At 35.6% G+C, this 17704-nt stretch overlaps 2 protein-coding genes across 2 annotated transcripts; one reads left to right on the top strand and one right to left on the bottom strand.

Annotated features, from left to right (window-relative positions):
• Window positions 1–10: 10 nt before the first annotated feature.
• Window positions 11–16108, top strand: LOC140150877 (A-kinase anchor protein 9-like). Its single transcript, XM_072173025.1, has 4 exons — window positions 11–144; window positions 1960–2065; window positions 2191–2305; window positions 15890–16108. The coding sequence occupies exons 2-4, from the start codon at window positions 2040–2042 to the stop codon at window positions 16091–16093; spliced, it is 345 nt and encodes a 114-aa protein (XP_072029126.1). The 5' UTR covers window positions 11–144; window positions 1960–2039; the 3' UTR covers window positions 16094–16108.
• LOC140150873 (uncharacterized) lies at window positions 4542–10155 on the bottom strand. Its single transcript, XM_072173020.1, has 3 exons — window positions 10012–10155; window positions 8986–9789; window positions 4542–6524 (listed from the first exon to the last, which is right to left on the bottom strand). The coding sequence occupies exons 2-3, from the start codon at window positions 9766–9768 to the stop codon at window positions 5613–5615; spliced, it is 1695 nt and encodes a 564-aa protein (XP_072029121.1). The 5' UTR covers window positions 9769–9789; window positions 10012–10155; the 3' UTR covers window positions 4542–5612.
• Window positions 16109–17704: the final 1596 nt, after the last annotated feature.

The raw sequence follows: 17704 nt of genomic DNA, 5'->3' as shown, positions 1-17704 counted from the left end.
CTTAATGATCGCCTCCTGGAGCAGAACACAGAACTCGGCAACATAGTATCACAACTCGGTGAGGAGAAAGGACAACTGAGGAATACGATCACACGATTAGAGGAAGATGTATGACAACTCAGGCAAACCCAGCAGATCAACAGGGTAAGCAGGGATGGAAAGTTTGTTGATTTTAGGAAATCCTGTTTCAGGAAATACATTGTTAACTCTTATGACCCTGCAAATGTTGTATATTTGACTGTTGTCATGGAGTGGTGGCATCATATTAAACCCATGATCTTTTTTAATTAATTTGGTTAATTTTTTTCAAACCTGATATTTTGGCATATACATGTTATCCCAGCCAGCTTACACTTAATTGGAATCGGCCACATTTGTTGTGTTTGTTCTGCAACAAAGCAATTTTGATACTGCTATAAAAGTCATAATAGGATATTAAATCGGCATAGAGCTCCACAGTTTAGTGGTCAAGATAGTATTTGTTCCATCGGTATGACATCACTTGGAACAGATCGCATCTCTCCCATTGGTTGATGTTTTTGCCGGGATTTGGCTGCTCCATCTGGCGCCCTCCCACACAAAGGGGACGCTTGCTGTTGTACTCAATAGGACAATCACAAAACATGCCATACCTCTTGATGAAGCAATTCCGAAAGTTCGATTTCTGATCATGGAAAATAACTTCCAATAATTACCAAAGAAAAGGCAAATTGGTATTTTCTGTGCTGAGAAAATTGACTGGAACTAGAAGGCCCTGTACAAATCAATAGGGATTTCCTGAGGGTATCCCCTTTGACAGACGTGAGAAGTGGGTAAGCGCAATAGATGGAACAACTCCGACCGAGAGAATGTGGGTGTTCTTGTATTTTACCACATTATTTTGGCTTATGGCCAGAAAACTAATAAATGAAGAGCTTCATTTCCAAACCGTGTTAAGTCTGATTTACCTGTGCGTTATTGGTATCAGTTGTGATGCTATAGGTATTATAATTTCAGTTGGATGTACCATTACAAAGTAAACAGTGGATGGATGCACAGTAACAATACTGTGTGAGGCCTTTGGTTCCCAAATATAGTCTGCATATTGTTAACCAGCATTGTTGTGGCAAATAATGGCTTGTTGATGGTACAACTCATTGTCGCTAATGTCAAACTTTCAAAATATAAATTGTGATTGTATCACACAAGTACAGTGGAAACTCATTATAACGAAGTTGTCAGGGACAGAGAAATTAGTTCTTTATATCCAAATTTCGTTATATCAGGGTTGTAAAAACAATAAATAACAAAAGAATTTTGTATCTTGGTTCTGGAAAAATACAGGGTTTTTCTTGTATCCGATTTCGTTATAATGAGGTTTTACTGTAAATGATTGCATCACTCAAGTACTACTGAGTTATGTTGGCTGAAGGTGTTTCCCTATGCACACCCACCCCCACAAGTACTATTGAGTAATGTCAGTTGAAGGCATTTACCAACCCCCACACAAGAACTACCGAGTTATGTCGGCTGAAGGTATTTACCAATGCACACACACCCCCACATGTTGGCTGAAGGTATTTACCAATGCACACCCACCCCACCCACACAAGTACTACTGAGTTATGTTGGTTGAACGCATTTGCTAACACACACAGTCCTGTTAGTTTGAGGATTAAAGGACTGTTCACATGAGGCCATATGTGATCTAAACCAATCTGAATGAAACAAATTCAATTTTAGTTTATTGATTCTGTCAATAAACTCAAGGCCCTTTGACCCCTTGGCAGTGGCGTAGCCAACGGGGAGGGAGCACTAATAAAACAAATTGGCCCAAGAATTTTTTTTTTGTTATGTTGAACGAAAAAAAGTTGTGCATTTTGATGGGGGTAAAGTGGGGTGATAAGGCTGTCAATCAGGTAACCCACCCTTAATTTGAATGCTCTATGGCTGAAATGTTTATAATTTATTTGTCCACAGATTAAATTATGGTAGTGTACAGTAACAAGAACATACAGATGCATTCTGTGTAGAAATCCTGGCAGAATTCAAGCAGTTGCATGAAGCACTTACACTGCAGGCTGAGGTAAGCTTTACTACTCTTTACCTTGGCGAGTCGGTGACATTAGTGCTTGACGAAGTTGACATACACACTTAAGTAACTCTGTGGCACATTGTATTTGATGTCTTTATATAAACACTTGTACACAGGTTAACGGATGGCAGTGTACAGCAGCAAGAACAGCTGCATTGTGTGGAGAGATCCTTAACAGAAATCCTGGCAGAACTCAAACAGTTGCATGCAGCACTTACACTGCAGGCTGAGGTAAGATATACTACTTTCTACCTTGGTGAGTCAGTGACATTAGTGTATATTTCATTGGGTGCATCTTCAAATCTTCAAAGTGCTTGATGAAGTTGACGTACAACACATTTAAAGACGCTGCATAGATGAGCATGCAAAACAGCTTAATTAAGACATTAATGTCGGTGACTCTCCAAGACGAAAGGCATGAATGTTGTTCAAAAATATTATAAAATGAAGCAGTAGATTATCATTTATCATATTCAGCTTAAGGGGAATGGATAGGCATTTTGAAAATGCTCTAAGTATGCTTTAAATGATTAATTCAGAAGAGCAAAGTGCACTGATCGAAATCGGATATATTTACCGGGGGCACTCAACTTTAGAAGTAACGGGTATGTGCCTACCGGCGTCACGAAGTAGGGGCCTATCGGGTACAAAGCGTTATTTTTAAAAAGGGGGTCATTGGGTACAAACAAAATAAAAAAGGAGGGTCATTGGGTATAATATTTTGAAAAAAGGGGGTCATTGAGTATAAGATTTCAAAAAAAGGGTCATCGAGTAGAAAATTGTGAAAAAATGGAGCAAAATTTTGAAAGTTTCGACAAAATTGTGCAAAAATTTGAAAGTACCGGCATTTTTTTTTGGCATTTTGATGATGCTATTCCAGAAAATCTAGAAAAAAGGGGGTCATTGGGTAGCCGCAACTGAAAAAAGGGGGTCATCGGGTATTGTCGACTTCAAAAGAGGGGGCCTATTGACAGGCACATACCGTCACTTCCAAAGTTGAGTGCCCCCCCCCCCCCAGGATTCGTTCATATTCATTTTATTTTCATCATAACAAGTACTTATATTATAGCGCTTTACCAAATAAACACTAACAGCAAAAACAGATGGAGGAGGTTCAACAAAAAGCAAAATTCTCATATCTCACATTGTTTTATATCTCACATAGTAAAATTCACATCTCACATATAGCGCCAAATAGGAACATCTATAGTGTTATGTCAAACCATGTAAATAATGACATACAAAAATCACATTGATTACCAAATTAAATGAAGATTTAAGATTTGTTTAAAATTACACAAAATTGTTTAGGCAATTATCATAGTACGGTGACAATATGTATTAAGCATAATTCATTCAACAAAATGTATTAAACAAATTGTGCTTCAGGGTCACAGGTTGATACAATCTCAAATATACTTGCTATATAGCAGGGGTTCATGTATAAAACATGCTACTACCCTTTGTATTTGGAAAATTTAGCATAAACGATGGTCCGGGTCCAGATCTAGATGGTAATCTTTGTTAATTAAAGTACAAATAACAAACTGTGTTTATCAGTATGTTAAAGTCTAAATGTCCTCAGCCACATAGAATTTGATAGAGGTACTGTTCTCTGCTATATTTTCAAATATGTTTTTACAAGAATCACTGATAGTGGCATTAATATCAACATATTTGTTGATGCATGTTGCCAGGAGGAAACTTCAAAACATACTGCTCCTACTGGTTTATTACAGACAATATAGTCCAGGAACAAGGGGTTTTGAAAAATGGTTGAGTTCAACACCGTTTGTCAACCAATCTTTGATACCATGAGGTGTTAGTATAGACCCTCTAGATCACTGCTAAGGAGTAGTGGACTCAAATAGTATTGGTCAAGGAGTGAGTCATTGATGCATTCTGTCACCATTCTTTTAAAAGATATATGCAGAATTCATCAAATTTGATGATGATGTGGAGGAAATACAGACCAGCAGTTACAAGTTGATTGAGAAGATATTATCAACACTAACCCTTTCAACTTAAGTTAAGTCAATGATTGTCACAAAGATGGCAGTTCTCAAGAAATATCTAACATGTATGTCTGTTAAAAGCTGCCTATAGATTAACTCTGGATGGGCAAAGATGAAACTCTATCATCAAAATGGTCAGAAAGAGTCATGCAGACATGACTTCTTGGACTACAACGACGACAATCACATTGTAATAGATTTTCATTGCCAGTTTGAAAACTATAGTGAAATAGTTAATTAAAGTCTACTACTGTAGCAGTGATCTAAAGTATCTGTACTAAATGAGATTTTGTATTAGTTGGGATCTAACACTGGTCATTGCGAAGTATATTGGCACAAATTTTGTAATGTGGCCTATGCAGAATTTTCCTTTAATTTTGGCCTTACGTTGTTCAAGTATAAAGGCCATATAAATATTGGTAAACTGGCTGAATGGATCTTAAATGACCGCAAATTTTCTTAAAGACACTAAAACTAAATTACAAAATAAAGTAGTCGATACATCAGAGAATTTTGTTCTGCATACTATATAGCAATTTGAATGAAAAGAGCTTTTCAAAAGTGACAAAAATTTGCATTGACTTTTCCCTCAAAGCACGCAGATATTGATCACAGCGGAGTGAGCGTTCATCAGGCTTTATTGAACCCGTAACAAAAGGTAGCAAAAATTGCTTTGAAGGTGAAATATCTAAATGTGTCACTTTTGAAACCCAACCATTTGTCATTCATATGAGTATTATAATAGCTTAGTGGAATAAAATGGCATCGTCCCAAATTCCCAAATAAGGTATCAAAGTACACAACAAAATTTTCCATCTATCGACTACTTTATTTTTGCAATTTAGATTTAGTGACTTTAAGATATGGCTTTTGTTAAGTGTTCAAATACTTTCTGGATGCAGATATACATTGGTTTTGTGTGCATTTCATATGTTTAATAGATTATGAAGTGAATACAAATTAAACTTTGGTCATGTCTTTTGAAACAAAAATAAAAAAACAAATGATCTTAGCTACTTTTATTTTTACATTTTGTTTTTTTAGAGGGAAATCGTTGATTTTCTTGGATTTTGAAGAATCAAGTTTTTTTGGCCTTAAAAAATTGTCCTACAAATAGCCAAAGACTATTCATACCAAAACCAAAACTAGGCATACTGTGGGGTCATGCAAAGCATCAGGTCTACATGTATGAAATTGAAGTTTTTATGTACAAATGAACATCATGCTATAATGTCAATTTTGTCCTTTAAAATAGCCTCTCCTACAGGTCTCCATAGCCAAAAACCATTAGCGGCCATTTGGGGCTCTGCCCCATGGACAGTGGACCCCTACCAGGGGGCCTAACACAGCCCATCGATCCCGGCCGCTAAACACTCCGCTTGTTATGCTCTAACTGGACACCGACTTACAGTGTTCTTATTTCTGGGTTTCAAAGGTTGGCAGTTGTCCGTAGGTTATTCGATCAAGGTAGAATAGAATAGCATGAGATAAAATTGGACCATTCTCCTTTTAATATTGCTGAGCTACTTTTGCAATGCATAAATGCTACAGTTTCCATCACAGTCACCACCTACAATTAATTTTGAACCATTTGCTGTCATTGCAAGGCATCTTGGTCTGGCATCATGGATTGGAATACAGCCTAGGTATTGACCTGATAATGAGTAGAAAAGTATTTCATGTGTCCATGATTTCTTTTGATTGGTCATGTTAGTTATGAATAATGTATCCCTATAGCAGTGAATTCCAAAACATGCCCATTGTACATGTAACTCATCTGTAGGATGCTTGAGAGTGTGTAGGACCTGTCCTGTGTTGCTTACTATCTGGGGAGGTTTAGCATAATACTGAGCATATTCACCTACAATGATTGTGTCTTGTGATGTTACAGATATATAGCATGGTTGGATATCTACCTTGACACTGGTTACAAAGGGCCCATCTTGTTTATGTTTATATATATACCTTGATTTCATATCCCCTACATACACATAATCTTTAGCATCTATTGCCAGGCCACATAGACATGGAGTAATAGAGGATCCCTGTGGACATGCAGATTCCCACTGACCTTTGAACTTACAGTCAGCACTATACATTAGTACACAATTAGTGTTATTAGTCACAAAATAAGTGCTTCCATCAGAGCTGGTAGTGATTTGATGTGGCTGTGACCACTGTCCTGGTTGCAGTCCTTGTGTAGTATCCATGCTGCATTTATATACCCCTTCTATGCTGAATACTTTGACCTTTGTAGATGAATCAATGATGGCGATATCACCATTAGGGTTAACTGTGACATCATTTGCATACTGTTGAATCTCACCTGGTCCATCTGAACCAAATCTCTTCTCCAGCACCCAAGGACCAGTTAGGACTTGCTGTTGCCAAATATGTACTGGCACTGCTGTTGCTAGTGGTAGTAATGCAGCAATCTGTTTTTAGATGTACAAAAAATGTGAAGCTATGAGAGAAAATTAAGTTGAGAGCTTAGAACCACAAGTACAAGGTGTCCCAGAATGATTTATACCATGTTTGAAAAAATATTAAAAATATATAGTCAACAGTGTCTCTAATTTTAATATGTGCAATACAATGACACACATGTCTCCTACTTATTCTGTGACTTTCATATAAATAGCTTGATTTGTTTTGGCGTGATATTGATATTACTGAAAATGGACGAATACTGCATATGTGTAATTTACAGCGCAAAGGCATCATAACACATGGATCCTTTATCACCATAGTCCAGCCATACTGTGCAATATATTGGAGAAATCCTACATTCTTTTATAGGAAATACGTACACCAAATTTGGCACAGACGTAGAGCTTAAAACGCTGAATAATTCTTGATATGGGATTAAGTGAAACATTTCAATATGACTTCAGATATCTAGGTTGAAAAACATACTTTTTATGTGATTTTGACCACAATTTTTACCCAAAAATGTCATTATTGCAGAGGATATAACTTCCTCAAGGATCCTCCGCAGTAAATGTTAATCTTCTCTGTTACGTAGCTGCGGGTTTGCTAATATACTGTGGACATAAATACATGTTGTGGCCCGCTTCTGCCACCTAGGATTGGAATGGCACATGATTTAATTGTAAAGAATATATATCATGGTTGTTTAATATAATGTAAAACTGTGTCATTTTTAAGTAAAGTTGAACAATGATGGCGCTATTTATCTTAAATCTTGAATATACATCATTATATCTTAAATATTGTTTGCATCTTTACAAGGGTATTAACACGGAAAAAATATTAACAAATGGCAAAGAAATTGTCAAAAAACTTTTTGTCATAAAATGTAAGGGATAAGTCATAAAAGATATATATCCTCAATTTGCACACGAATATACAGTTTATAGAATAAAAATTACCGCAAAAACAGAAACAAAAATGAATAACTTGATATAGAAACGAAAATCTTTCTTTGTTAAAACAATAGCTTTAAAATATATGTGTATTAGGTGTTATAGCTGTTGGTATGAGAATTGAACATTATATAACGTTTTTGTTGGAAAAATTAATAAATGTGACATGATCAGGGGAAATGAGTCGGTTGTCGCTAATATTGATTTTGAGATATTGGCAAAGAAAGCATTAAAATTCTTTTGTATTCTTTTGTTTTCAGCGATTGATACATGTAAATTGAAGTAACTTCGCAAAAAAAAGTCATGGGGTTTTCAATTTCAATTTCTGAATGCTCTAAATGTCCTCTTTAGAAATACATGTACAACTCATTTTCAACCAGGGCACAAATGATCCCATCAAACAATCGTGATATATGATGGTCAAAATACAGTGATAATAAATTAATAATCTCTACATGAAAAATTAATGTAAAAATTGTCAACACTGAAGAAGAACAAATATATATTGCAGCTTTTTAGTGATTTAAAGAGCAGACCAGAAGGAACTGACACAAACCTTAAGACAAGACAATTTTTAACACTACATAATTAAATATCTCTGACTATTGAATGATTTTTCAAAATACAAAAGTACCAGATCAAATACCCTTATCTGCCATGTACTTTTGTTCTGGTTTTACTGGAACCTTTGCATGCACCGTGTGCAAAAAAATGGTCAGGCTATTTTGAATTTTTTGCTTCAGGACTAATGTTGCTAAAGTTTTTACACCCCCCCATTGTAATGATGGTCTTCCAGACTCAATATATATATTTACTATTGTAGTATTTTATTAGACTTGTTGATTCTTCATGATCTCAAATACAAGTGATTTGATTATATTATCAAGCATGGTTATCAGGTATGGTCTTATGAATATTAATATTAAATATAGGTTTCTCATTGGATGATTCTTATATTATAATTAAGAGAAGTTAGTCATAACCATATAAGGTCATGATGTTCTAAGACACTTGTTGCTAACTTGTAATATCTATGGAATGTCTGGTTTGGTAGAGATCCAAATATGAAGGAAGTAGAAGGTGTTTGTCTTCATGATTATGGTTTTAAGGAATGTTCATAATCATTACACCCATGTGCCAAAAAACTTTTGAACCCCCCTCCCCTCTCTATTGAGAACTCCTAAAATTTCATGATACCCTACATATTTTTCAGCCCCCAACCAAAGTATTTCTGAACACTCCCTAATTGACCTTGTTTTTGATAGATCTTTGTTCCCAGGGAGTGGATAAGGAAATTCATGCAAAAGCACAAACAAGGGAGTCAAATTTGGAAACATTCTCCATCAGCATACATGATAGCAGAGTAAGCAGACAGCGACATGAAAAGCCAATGAGCACTTAAGAATTATTTGACCTATTTCATGAAAAAGTAAGAGTTATTATCAAATGGAATTATGTGCTTATTGTCTGGAGGGGGCTTTATATGGGGTAATTTTCCAAAATCACTTACCACAGAAATAATGTGTTCAATACTTGGCCTTTTATGCCAGTTTTCATCCCAGCACTGCCTCAGTAAGTCAGCTATTGGTTGGGGCATATCAGCAGGGATTGGTAGCCTTTCTTTCAATTGGCAGACTTTCCAGGCAACGACTTGAAAATCTAAGCCTTTGAAGGGAATCTGTCCTGTCCATAGCTCCCATATCACCACAGCTAACGCAAAAATGTCATAGTTTGGAGACAGCTTGCCAAGAGTAAACAGCTCTGGTGCCATCCAGGAATAGGATGCCCGTTCTGTAGCATTGCTGATAGTGTGCTCAATTTTCTTGGCCAGTCCAAAATCGGCTAGCTTCAGCTTTTTATCACACGTTATCAAGTAGTTCGGCGATTTCAAATCTTTGTGCAGGATCTGCTTTCCCCTTAGATATTTTATCGGAATTGTTGCTTGCTCTGCCCAATGTACAAACAGTTGTAAGTTTGTAGATAGACCCCCATGTTCATCCAAATAGCTACGTAGTGAGCCACCTTCACACAGCTCCAAAATCAACCAGAAGTCCATTTCCTCATCAACAAAGCCAAGTAGCTTGACAATGCTTGCATGATCAAGACTAGCAAGAATGTTTAGTTCATTGGGATCAGGTTCGTTGAGCCTTTTTACTGCTACTTGTATATCCCCTTGAGGGCTCTTCCAGGTCATTTGGAAAACAGCCCCAAATCCTCCACTTCCAATTTTCTTCACTAGTTTGAACTTATCTTTCTCAATTTTTGGTACATTGGTTGGCATAGCTGTAGCCATCTTGGTTTAAGTGTATGTTACCTGTTGAAAGTATAAATAAGAGGAAAAATTACAGTAGTTTCGCTCAAGTTTGAAACTGAAATTTCACAATTTACGACCTCCCCTTTGCTGTGCTTTACAATTGGCCCTGGCCCAAAACTAATGAACAATGATAAATACTTCATAGACCATGACAAACTATTTTTGATATTTATAATAATAATTATTGTGTTCTATAGCTACATGTCAACTAGCTGTATTTACCTTTAAAACAGGAGTTTCATAATAACTTAATCAAATCCGCAGCATGTATGGCTCAAAATGGAGACTACTGCTTGTGTATACTGTTGTCGCAGCATCGGCAGCAAGTATATACGATGATCTCATACATCACATGATGAAATCAACAAACTTTTATTCGCAGTTAAATTTAGAAAAATTGCACAGATCATTGATCATGTATTGGTGTAAACCCACAGTTGATTAAGTATAGGATATGGCCAAGGATTAGAACGTGAGTGGGTAAGAATGGCTGAGCGCGGAGCGGCGAAGCCATTCTTACCCACTCACGCTCTAATCCATGCCATTAACCGACTTAATACACACCTATGACGTCGCGCTATTGTTTTACCGCTCCATTATTTTTCACGAATGGAGTGTTATTGAAATAGGTTGCTCTTTACAAATTGATCAATTACTCATTGATGCCGGACAATACACTAATATAATGATCGTACTAAATTTTAGGTGCGAGTGCAAAAATAGTCCGACTCAGCTTTATGTAAAATTTCTATAGAAATACCCATCATATCACGATCCAGGTGTTTAGTTCAAATCATCCGTAACCACCTTCTTGAATTATAAAGATTTAAAATGTTTGTTACACAAATTGAATAAACGTAGATCCGTAAAATCATTAAAGTGATTAGACCATCAATAGTTCTTTATGCCCACTTCTAATGTATTAACTGTTGAAGTAGTTGCGTTTAGGTCTCTATTTTGCATAATAAGGAAAATTGGCAAAAGGTCATATAGCATGTATAGGCTCATATGAAATGGTCATTACAGTTGTCAACCTCAAGAAAACTACACCTATCGCTATACCTGAGCAATGATACTCTTCTCTGTGAATCGAGTTTACGATTTTGGAACAACCATGCAATTATGGACACTATTGTTTATCTTGGATAATTTTGTGATGGAATCATTCCGAGGATATATATCGTTGATTCGCAGCAGAAGGACCAAAATCAGGTACAAAAAGGTACGAAAATTTTAAATGTACTACAACACATTTTACCTAGGCCTATTATTGTCCTTGAACTTTGTCGGCAAAAAACAAAACAAACTTCGCCGCCTTCGACGCGAAATAAAAGCCACCTCAACTTCCAGTCCCCGTTCCGAAATCAAATGGAGCGTCCCTAACATTGTAATATTTAATTACCGTAAAATGGGGGTAACTTCGGTAAGCGGGGTAACTTTGGTCGTTCAAATATATTTTTTAAATGGTCATATTTCCGTATAGCAATATTGTTTTTAGTCATATTTGGTCTCAATTTGTTAAGAAATATATTTGGAAGAAGTCGCTCATGTCCAATTTCTTTGAAAGTTACGAAAATATTGGCATTTTTGACCAAAAATGAGCATTTTTTACATTTTTTCAGACAAATAAAAATCGATATTTGTGAGCAAGGATGCGTGCTTGCTTAATTTTGCATGGGGACAAATGTCACAAAAACAAAACCTTGCCCATATACAGCGAAGATCAATTTTTTCATTTTCTTTTCTTCATGGAATGTAATACTCTGACCAAAGTTGCCCCAAATGCGGTGTAACTTTGGTCAGGCTATTTTCAACCCCTAGGGCACCCTTTCAAAATTATTCAAAAATCTTTTTCAACTTCAAGGTGTAGAAGGAACCCTAACGTCATAAAAAGAGATAATTAGAAATATATTTGGTTTTGTTTGGAAGCAGTGGTTTAAAAACTCTGAAAAGTGCCCAAAGTTACCCGTTTTACGGTATCGGATAGGCCTACTGATCGATGTAAGTAAATATTCAAGCATGCCAAAATACCATCAGATGAAACATCAGATATACTAATGACAAATAAAAATTATACAGAAAATAGACCTACTGTGGCTTTTATCATTATTAAACATGCCCGAAGAGAACGATTTGAAAATAAACAGATTCATAGGCCTAAATACATTGATACAGAATGTGTATTATGTATATGTAGCAATGTTGCCCAAAATATGACAAATTATATGTAGGGCCTAAGCCACTGAAAACGTATAAAAATATAAAGAAGGAAAAAAATGTTATAAAAAACAGTAAGCGAGAAAGAAAGGTCCAAATAAATAAAAGTAAAGGCCTCACGAAGTAAAGCCTAAGTGAGGGTAAAACACATCTTGCATAATAAGTACAACGTACTTAGCCAACAATTTAACCTGCCCGTTTTGATCTTGACTTACTTTTCACAGATTGCATTGTAAGGGCTCGGATAGCGACGTTTTTTTACGTATTTTGTTTGTGGCACCTAAGAGCAAATCAGACACATCCTTCTGATATCAAATAATTTAGATTTTTATTAAATTCGCGATACAATACACATTTTAAGGCAAATTATTAAAAATTGATATTTTTGAAATTTAACAGTCCTCAAAGTAAATTGTATAAATCTAACGATATGCAGTAAATAGTAGGAAGTTGGGTTGAACAGCCGTCAATCATATGAAAATTGTGACCTTCATTATTAAAGATAAAGATTTTTTCCTCAAAACACTAAAAAATGTAGGTCTTTTTGGAAACAAATGTTTAAGTTTTATATGAAAGGTCAAATTTTCAATTGAGTCGGCTGTTCATCCCAGCTACATAGGCCTATAGTTTAATTACATATCATTAGATTTATAAAGTTTACTTCGAGGACTGTTAAATTTGGAAAAATATAAAAATATGAAATTTTAATAATTTGTATTATATTGCTAATTTCACAAAATCAAAATTATTATTATTATTAGATATAGGGACAATCCTCGTATTCAGCATGCAATTCGATATGTCTGATGTGCTCTCAGGTCCCATGACAATACTGTGCAAATGTTGCTATCCGCTTCCTCAATTTATTGTATTAATGAAAATCATTTTCTTCTTGTTTTTCGTATCATTGTTTTGCATGAATGAAGTGATGATAACAATACCGCACTTTTCGCAAATACTTGCTTTTCAAAAGTGCAATTGATATTAACACTACATTCGTAAATGCCAGTACTTTTTCCCTGAAAAGTATTTGCTTTTCAGAGAAAAGAGAAAGGCATTTACGAATGGCGTGTTATTGTGATCATCGCTCCATTCGTGGAAAATAATGGAGCGGTAAAACAATAGCGCGACGTCATAGGTGTGTATTAAGTTAACATATACACCTGTGCCACAATATTGTTTGACAAATCCCTGGTTAGCTCTGGTTGACTTAACAAAAAAAAAGGGTCAATTGTGCTGAATAACTTGTGCTGAACTTGTGCAAAGTGCACTGTAACTCGTGGGCTGCATGAACCAGGAAAGGAAAATGATTAAGTCAGATAAAGCACAAAAAGGTTTGTCTCTGTAACTTTTACCTAAAAAAAATCCCTTTAAAAAGGGATGCGTCTGGTCCAGAGAAAAGATTGGATGCGTTGTGGTCATGGAAACAGACTTGACGAATAAGGATCCAAGTACTAGTATATTCTCATGACTTTTTATTAATCGACATAAATATAAAAATGAATATAGTTGGTGGTATTTAAATAATTTTTTGAGAATTATTACTTTTTATTGTTGATGGTATTGGACATATGTACTCAAGTGATATGTACTCATGATAGCGACACTGTTTCATCTCGTTGACCCCATATAACCTGACCCCGAATGACCTCTGTTGATGACATTGATTAATTAATTATTTATTTAACTGACTACTCTTTCTTCTTTAAAAGGTTAATATTATAATGCAACCCTGGCACAAAATGGTATAATCCTAGTTGCGGCATGATAGTGGAACTGTAAATTCTGTTTCCCCCCGTTGACCTCCATATGACCTTTGACCCCGGATGACTTCTGATTGATAACCTTTGACCTCGGATGGAATTTATTAATTTATTAATTATTAATTAATTAATTAATTAAATAATTAATTAAATCTATTTATTTATTTATTTATAAAACTCTTTCTGTCTCCATTTATTAAGGGTTAATATATTTAACCAATCCCTGTAACAAAATTAATTAATTAATTAATTAATTAATTAATTAATTAATTAATTAATTAATTAATTAATTAATTAATTAATTAATTAATTAATTAATTAAATCTAGGCTGGTCAAAACCCATCTCTGCTTTCAATGATCACTTTGTGAAATGAAGTGCATTACTTTACCAGCGTGCTTCACAATTTATGTAATATAATTAGAGAACAAAAAATAGTTTCAAATTATACTATTTCATATCATTCCCGGGATATCATTAAAGGAGTATTTCGTGATCCTAGCATCCTCTATTTATGTCATTTTTCATTAGACATCCACGAAAAAACCTATTCCCAAAATTTCAGTTGATTCCGATTTTATGTTCATGAAGTTATGCATGATTATGTGTATTACACTGCTCCATAGACAATGCGTTGTAATTTCGTTCTGGTGCACCAGAACGAAATTCAAATTTCACGATATCTTTGCTAAACGAATTAATCTGCAAGAAATATTTTGTACATAAACATTATGTAGCCAGAGGTTTCCAGTGATATAAAAATCTCAACTTTTTTGAAAAAAGTGGGGGGATGAGGCTGTGGATCACGAAATGCCCCTTTAAGTTTGGAGGAACATTATTACAAAAATTACAGCAATATAATGTAATACATTAATATTATGGCAACACACGACTATGTTCATATAATCTTCTGATTTATTATATTGTACTTTCTAGCGTTGACCTATGAACCTATTATGGCCACAATTCTTCCTACTAAATTTATGACACCATAAGCCGCCTTACCCTAAAGAGTCATAAAAGGCTGGTCGGTCAAATCCCATCTCTGCCTCAGTCTCTGTCTCAGTATCAATGATCACATCTTCAGCTGAGTTATAACAGATAACTTCTAGAATGTGTCACTGGAACTCCCTGGGGATTTTATCCCGACACTAAATGCATCTGGCCCCTTGGGGCCAGACGCGAAAACCCCTAAGCTAATTTTGTGTGTGTATGAAAGAAAGCTGTGCAGGATTTATTTTGTATTGAATATTTTACATGAATGGTCGCATTTCTTTATTCGTTTTTCTATCTTTAACAATTGAGAATTTACCAATTTCATGAATATTTTGCATACAAGTAATAGACCATTTCATATCAAGTTTAAAAACCGTGCTATTTATTCAGTAAGCTAGGGGACAAATTGTACCCAAACTCGCGAACAAGAAATGTCATGAATTATGGTACCCTTTTGCGCGAAAATACAGCTTAAGCCAATGTGAGCATGGGGTCATCGTTTTTTTTCCTAGCATATTGAGCTAACACCTCAGCTACTTCGTTTTTCACAATAAGATACTAATGGAAAGACATGATCAATTGTTCATAATTTTTCGTCAGTTAATTTTTTTTTTCCAGAACTTTTTTTTTCTTATGCCTCTTCCACAAATCAGTGTCTTACACAAGACACATTGAGTATCCATGGCAAAATCCATATGTTACACATTGGAACTTCGCACTGTACATGATGCTGAAGAGGTACTTTTATGCATGCGCCATAGGGAAATTATTTCATGCACCCCTATGGAAGACATGACCTTAATCTCCTACACAGGAGGTGTAGATTTCAAATGGAGTCACCCATTTAGGTAACACTATTTGAAATCAACACCCCCTGTGTAGGAGATTAAGGTCATGTCTTCCATAGGGGGTGTATGGATTTCAACTGGAATAGACCATTCGTGGCAAGCATGGATAAGATGTCAGTGAATCAGAGGCTCATAGTTACGTAATTCAGAAAAACAAATATAGTTTGAAACTATCAACAAGAGCAAAGACAGCAAAATGTTACACATTACCCTGCAAATATTTTCCAAGTGACGGATTCACACTTATCATTTCCTGTGTCCTCTATTTCCATTGCAGAGAGAGCCGCCTCTAGTGATTCCTACCATATCACGTCTCAATGATCGCCTCCTGGAGCAGAACACAGAACTCAGTAACATAGTATCACAATTCGAGGAGAAGAGACAATTGAGGAATACGATCACGCAACTAGAGGAAGATGTATGGCAACTCAGGCAAACCCAGCAGATCAACAGGGTAAAGCAGGGATGGAATGTTTACTGATTTGAGGAAATCCTGTTTCAGGAAATTATACATTATTATCCCTTTATGACCCAGTAAAAATGGTACGTGGAGGCATACTAAAGCCATACTGTACGATTTGGTAAATTTTATTTTCAAACCTGATTTTTTGGCACATTTTGTAATGTTTACATGTGTCCCAACTTACATTTAATTGGAATCATATACCTTTATGTTTGTTGGACAACAGAACAATTTTGTATGCAAATCTTTTAGATATATCCCCATAGAGCTCCTCAGTCATGCGGTCAAGATTGTATGTGGATTTTCTTGCAATTTTTGCCATTATTTTGACTTTAAATGACTACAATTATTTCACAATATTGCAACGATTTTAAAATATAATCTAAAATTTGGCCAAAATTGCACTGGGGGGGGGGGGCAATTTCATAAAAATGAAGAAAATGTCCCAAAATAGGTGTGACAAAGGGGGGATGTGTCATTCGTGGACAAACTTGTTATTGTAGGCCTACAAACTGTGTTAAACATCAAGTGTCAGGTGTCGTAAGCAGAAGCGAAAACGGACACTTTTTTATCCATACGCAGGGGGGTGTCTGATTGGGATCTCCCACCCCCAGACTACAGTATTTAATTTCTCACCTAAAAATAACTATGATAATTTTTGAAGTTTCACATGGTTGTGCAACAATGTAAGTATATTGTTATAGTAGGGGATCCACAGATGCATGACTTATTATATTACATTACTTGGCCTATAGAGTGCTATTTAATCTGAACAAATCATCAATATAGGGATTTTGCACTCTAATAGTTTGTGATTTTCACATTCTTGCACAATGTTGCTTAAGCTGGGAAATCCCCACTACATTCACCTATGTCCTGAATGCAGACATAACCATTTGATAGCCATATTGCACTAACTACTAGTTCAGATTTTAAATGGAGCCACCCATTCGGGGAAATCCATTTGAAATTCACAGTCCCTGTGTGGGAGATTAAGGTAATGTCTTCCATAGGGGGGTGTATGGATTTCAATTGGAATAGCCCAATGGTGGCCCAAATTTAAACACTCTTAGAATAGACATAACCAGTTCAGATTCTGAGTAAGCCCTCAATATAACCCTGCTGGGGAACATATTATATTAACCAGATCAGTGGGTGCGTGGGGCAGGTACAACTTTTAACCAAGTCTGGGGACTCAAATATTTGGGTGTGAAATCAATTTTCATTCAGGGCATGCATATACAACTTACAACAGGCCCATTTAGTGATCCCAGCAAAAGTGTAAAAAAAAATGTTTATAAATTGCTTAAGTAAAGGAAAAGTCATTCCAATTGTCATTTGGTATTTTTTAAATGAAATGAAGAAAACAGCAGTATTACAAAGCCCCATGCAAATACATGTAGCTAATTTATATACTGTCAGTATATAAATTACAGATTCATGTAAATGCTTTATTTTTATCTTAAATACACAGCTTTCAGCTGAACCACTAGCAGGCTATGTTAAAGGCCCATTCAGTGATTTGCTCATCCGGACGATCGTAAAAATCATCAAAATTCAGATTTTGTTACCTTTGTAATTGGCATAGATGTGCTAACATAGCCTGCTAGTGGTTCGGTCGAAAGCCGT

This window comes from Amphiura filiformis, chromosome 4 (assembly GCF_039555335.1).
Source record: "Amphiura filiformis chromosome 4, Afil_fr2py, whole genome shotgun sequence".
Lineage (NCBI taxonomy): Eukaryota > Metazoa > Echinodermata > Ophiuroidea > Amphilepidida > Amphiuridae > Amphiura > Amphiura filiformis.
This window is presented reverse-complemented; position numbering and strand designations above follow the sequence as displayed.

Bases quoted from the DNA above. Each gene is read 5' to 3' on its own strand.
- LOC140150873 (XM_072173020.1), bottom strand. From the start codon at position 9,768: ATGGCTACAGCTATGCCAACCAATGTACCAAAAATTGAGAAAGATAAG. The intron at 6,525-8,985 runs GTAAGTGATTTT...ATCTAAAAACAG, and splicing joins TTGAACACATTATTTCTGTG to ATTGCTGCATTACTACCACT.
- LOC140150877 (XM_072173025.1), top strand. From the start codon at position 2,040: ATGAAGCACTTACACTGCAGGCTGAG. The intron at 2,066-2,190 runs GTAAGCTTTACT...ACTTGTACACAG, and splicing joins CACTTACACTGCAGGCTGAG to GTTAACGGATGGCAGTGTAC. The intron at 2,306-15,889 runs GTAAGATATACT...TTTCCATTGCAG, and splicing joins CACTTACACTGCAGGCTGAG to AGAGAGCCGCCTCTAGTGAT.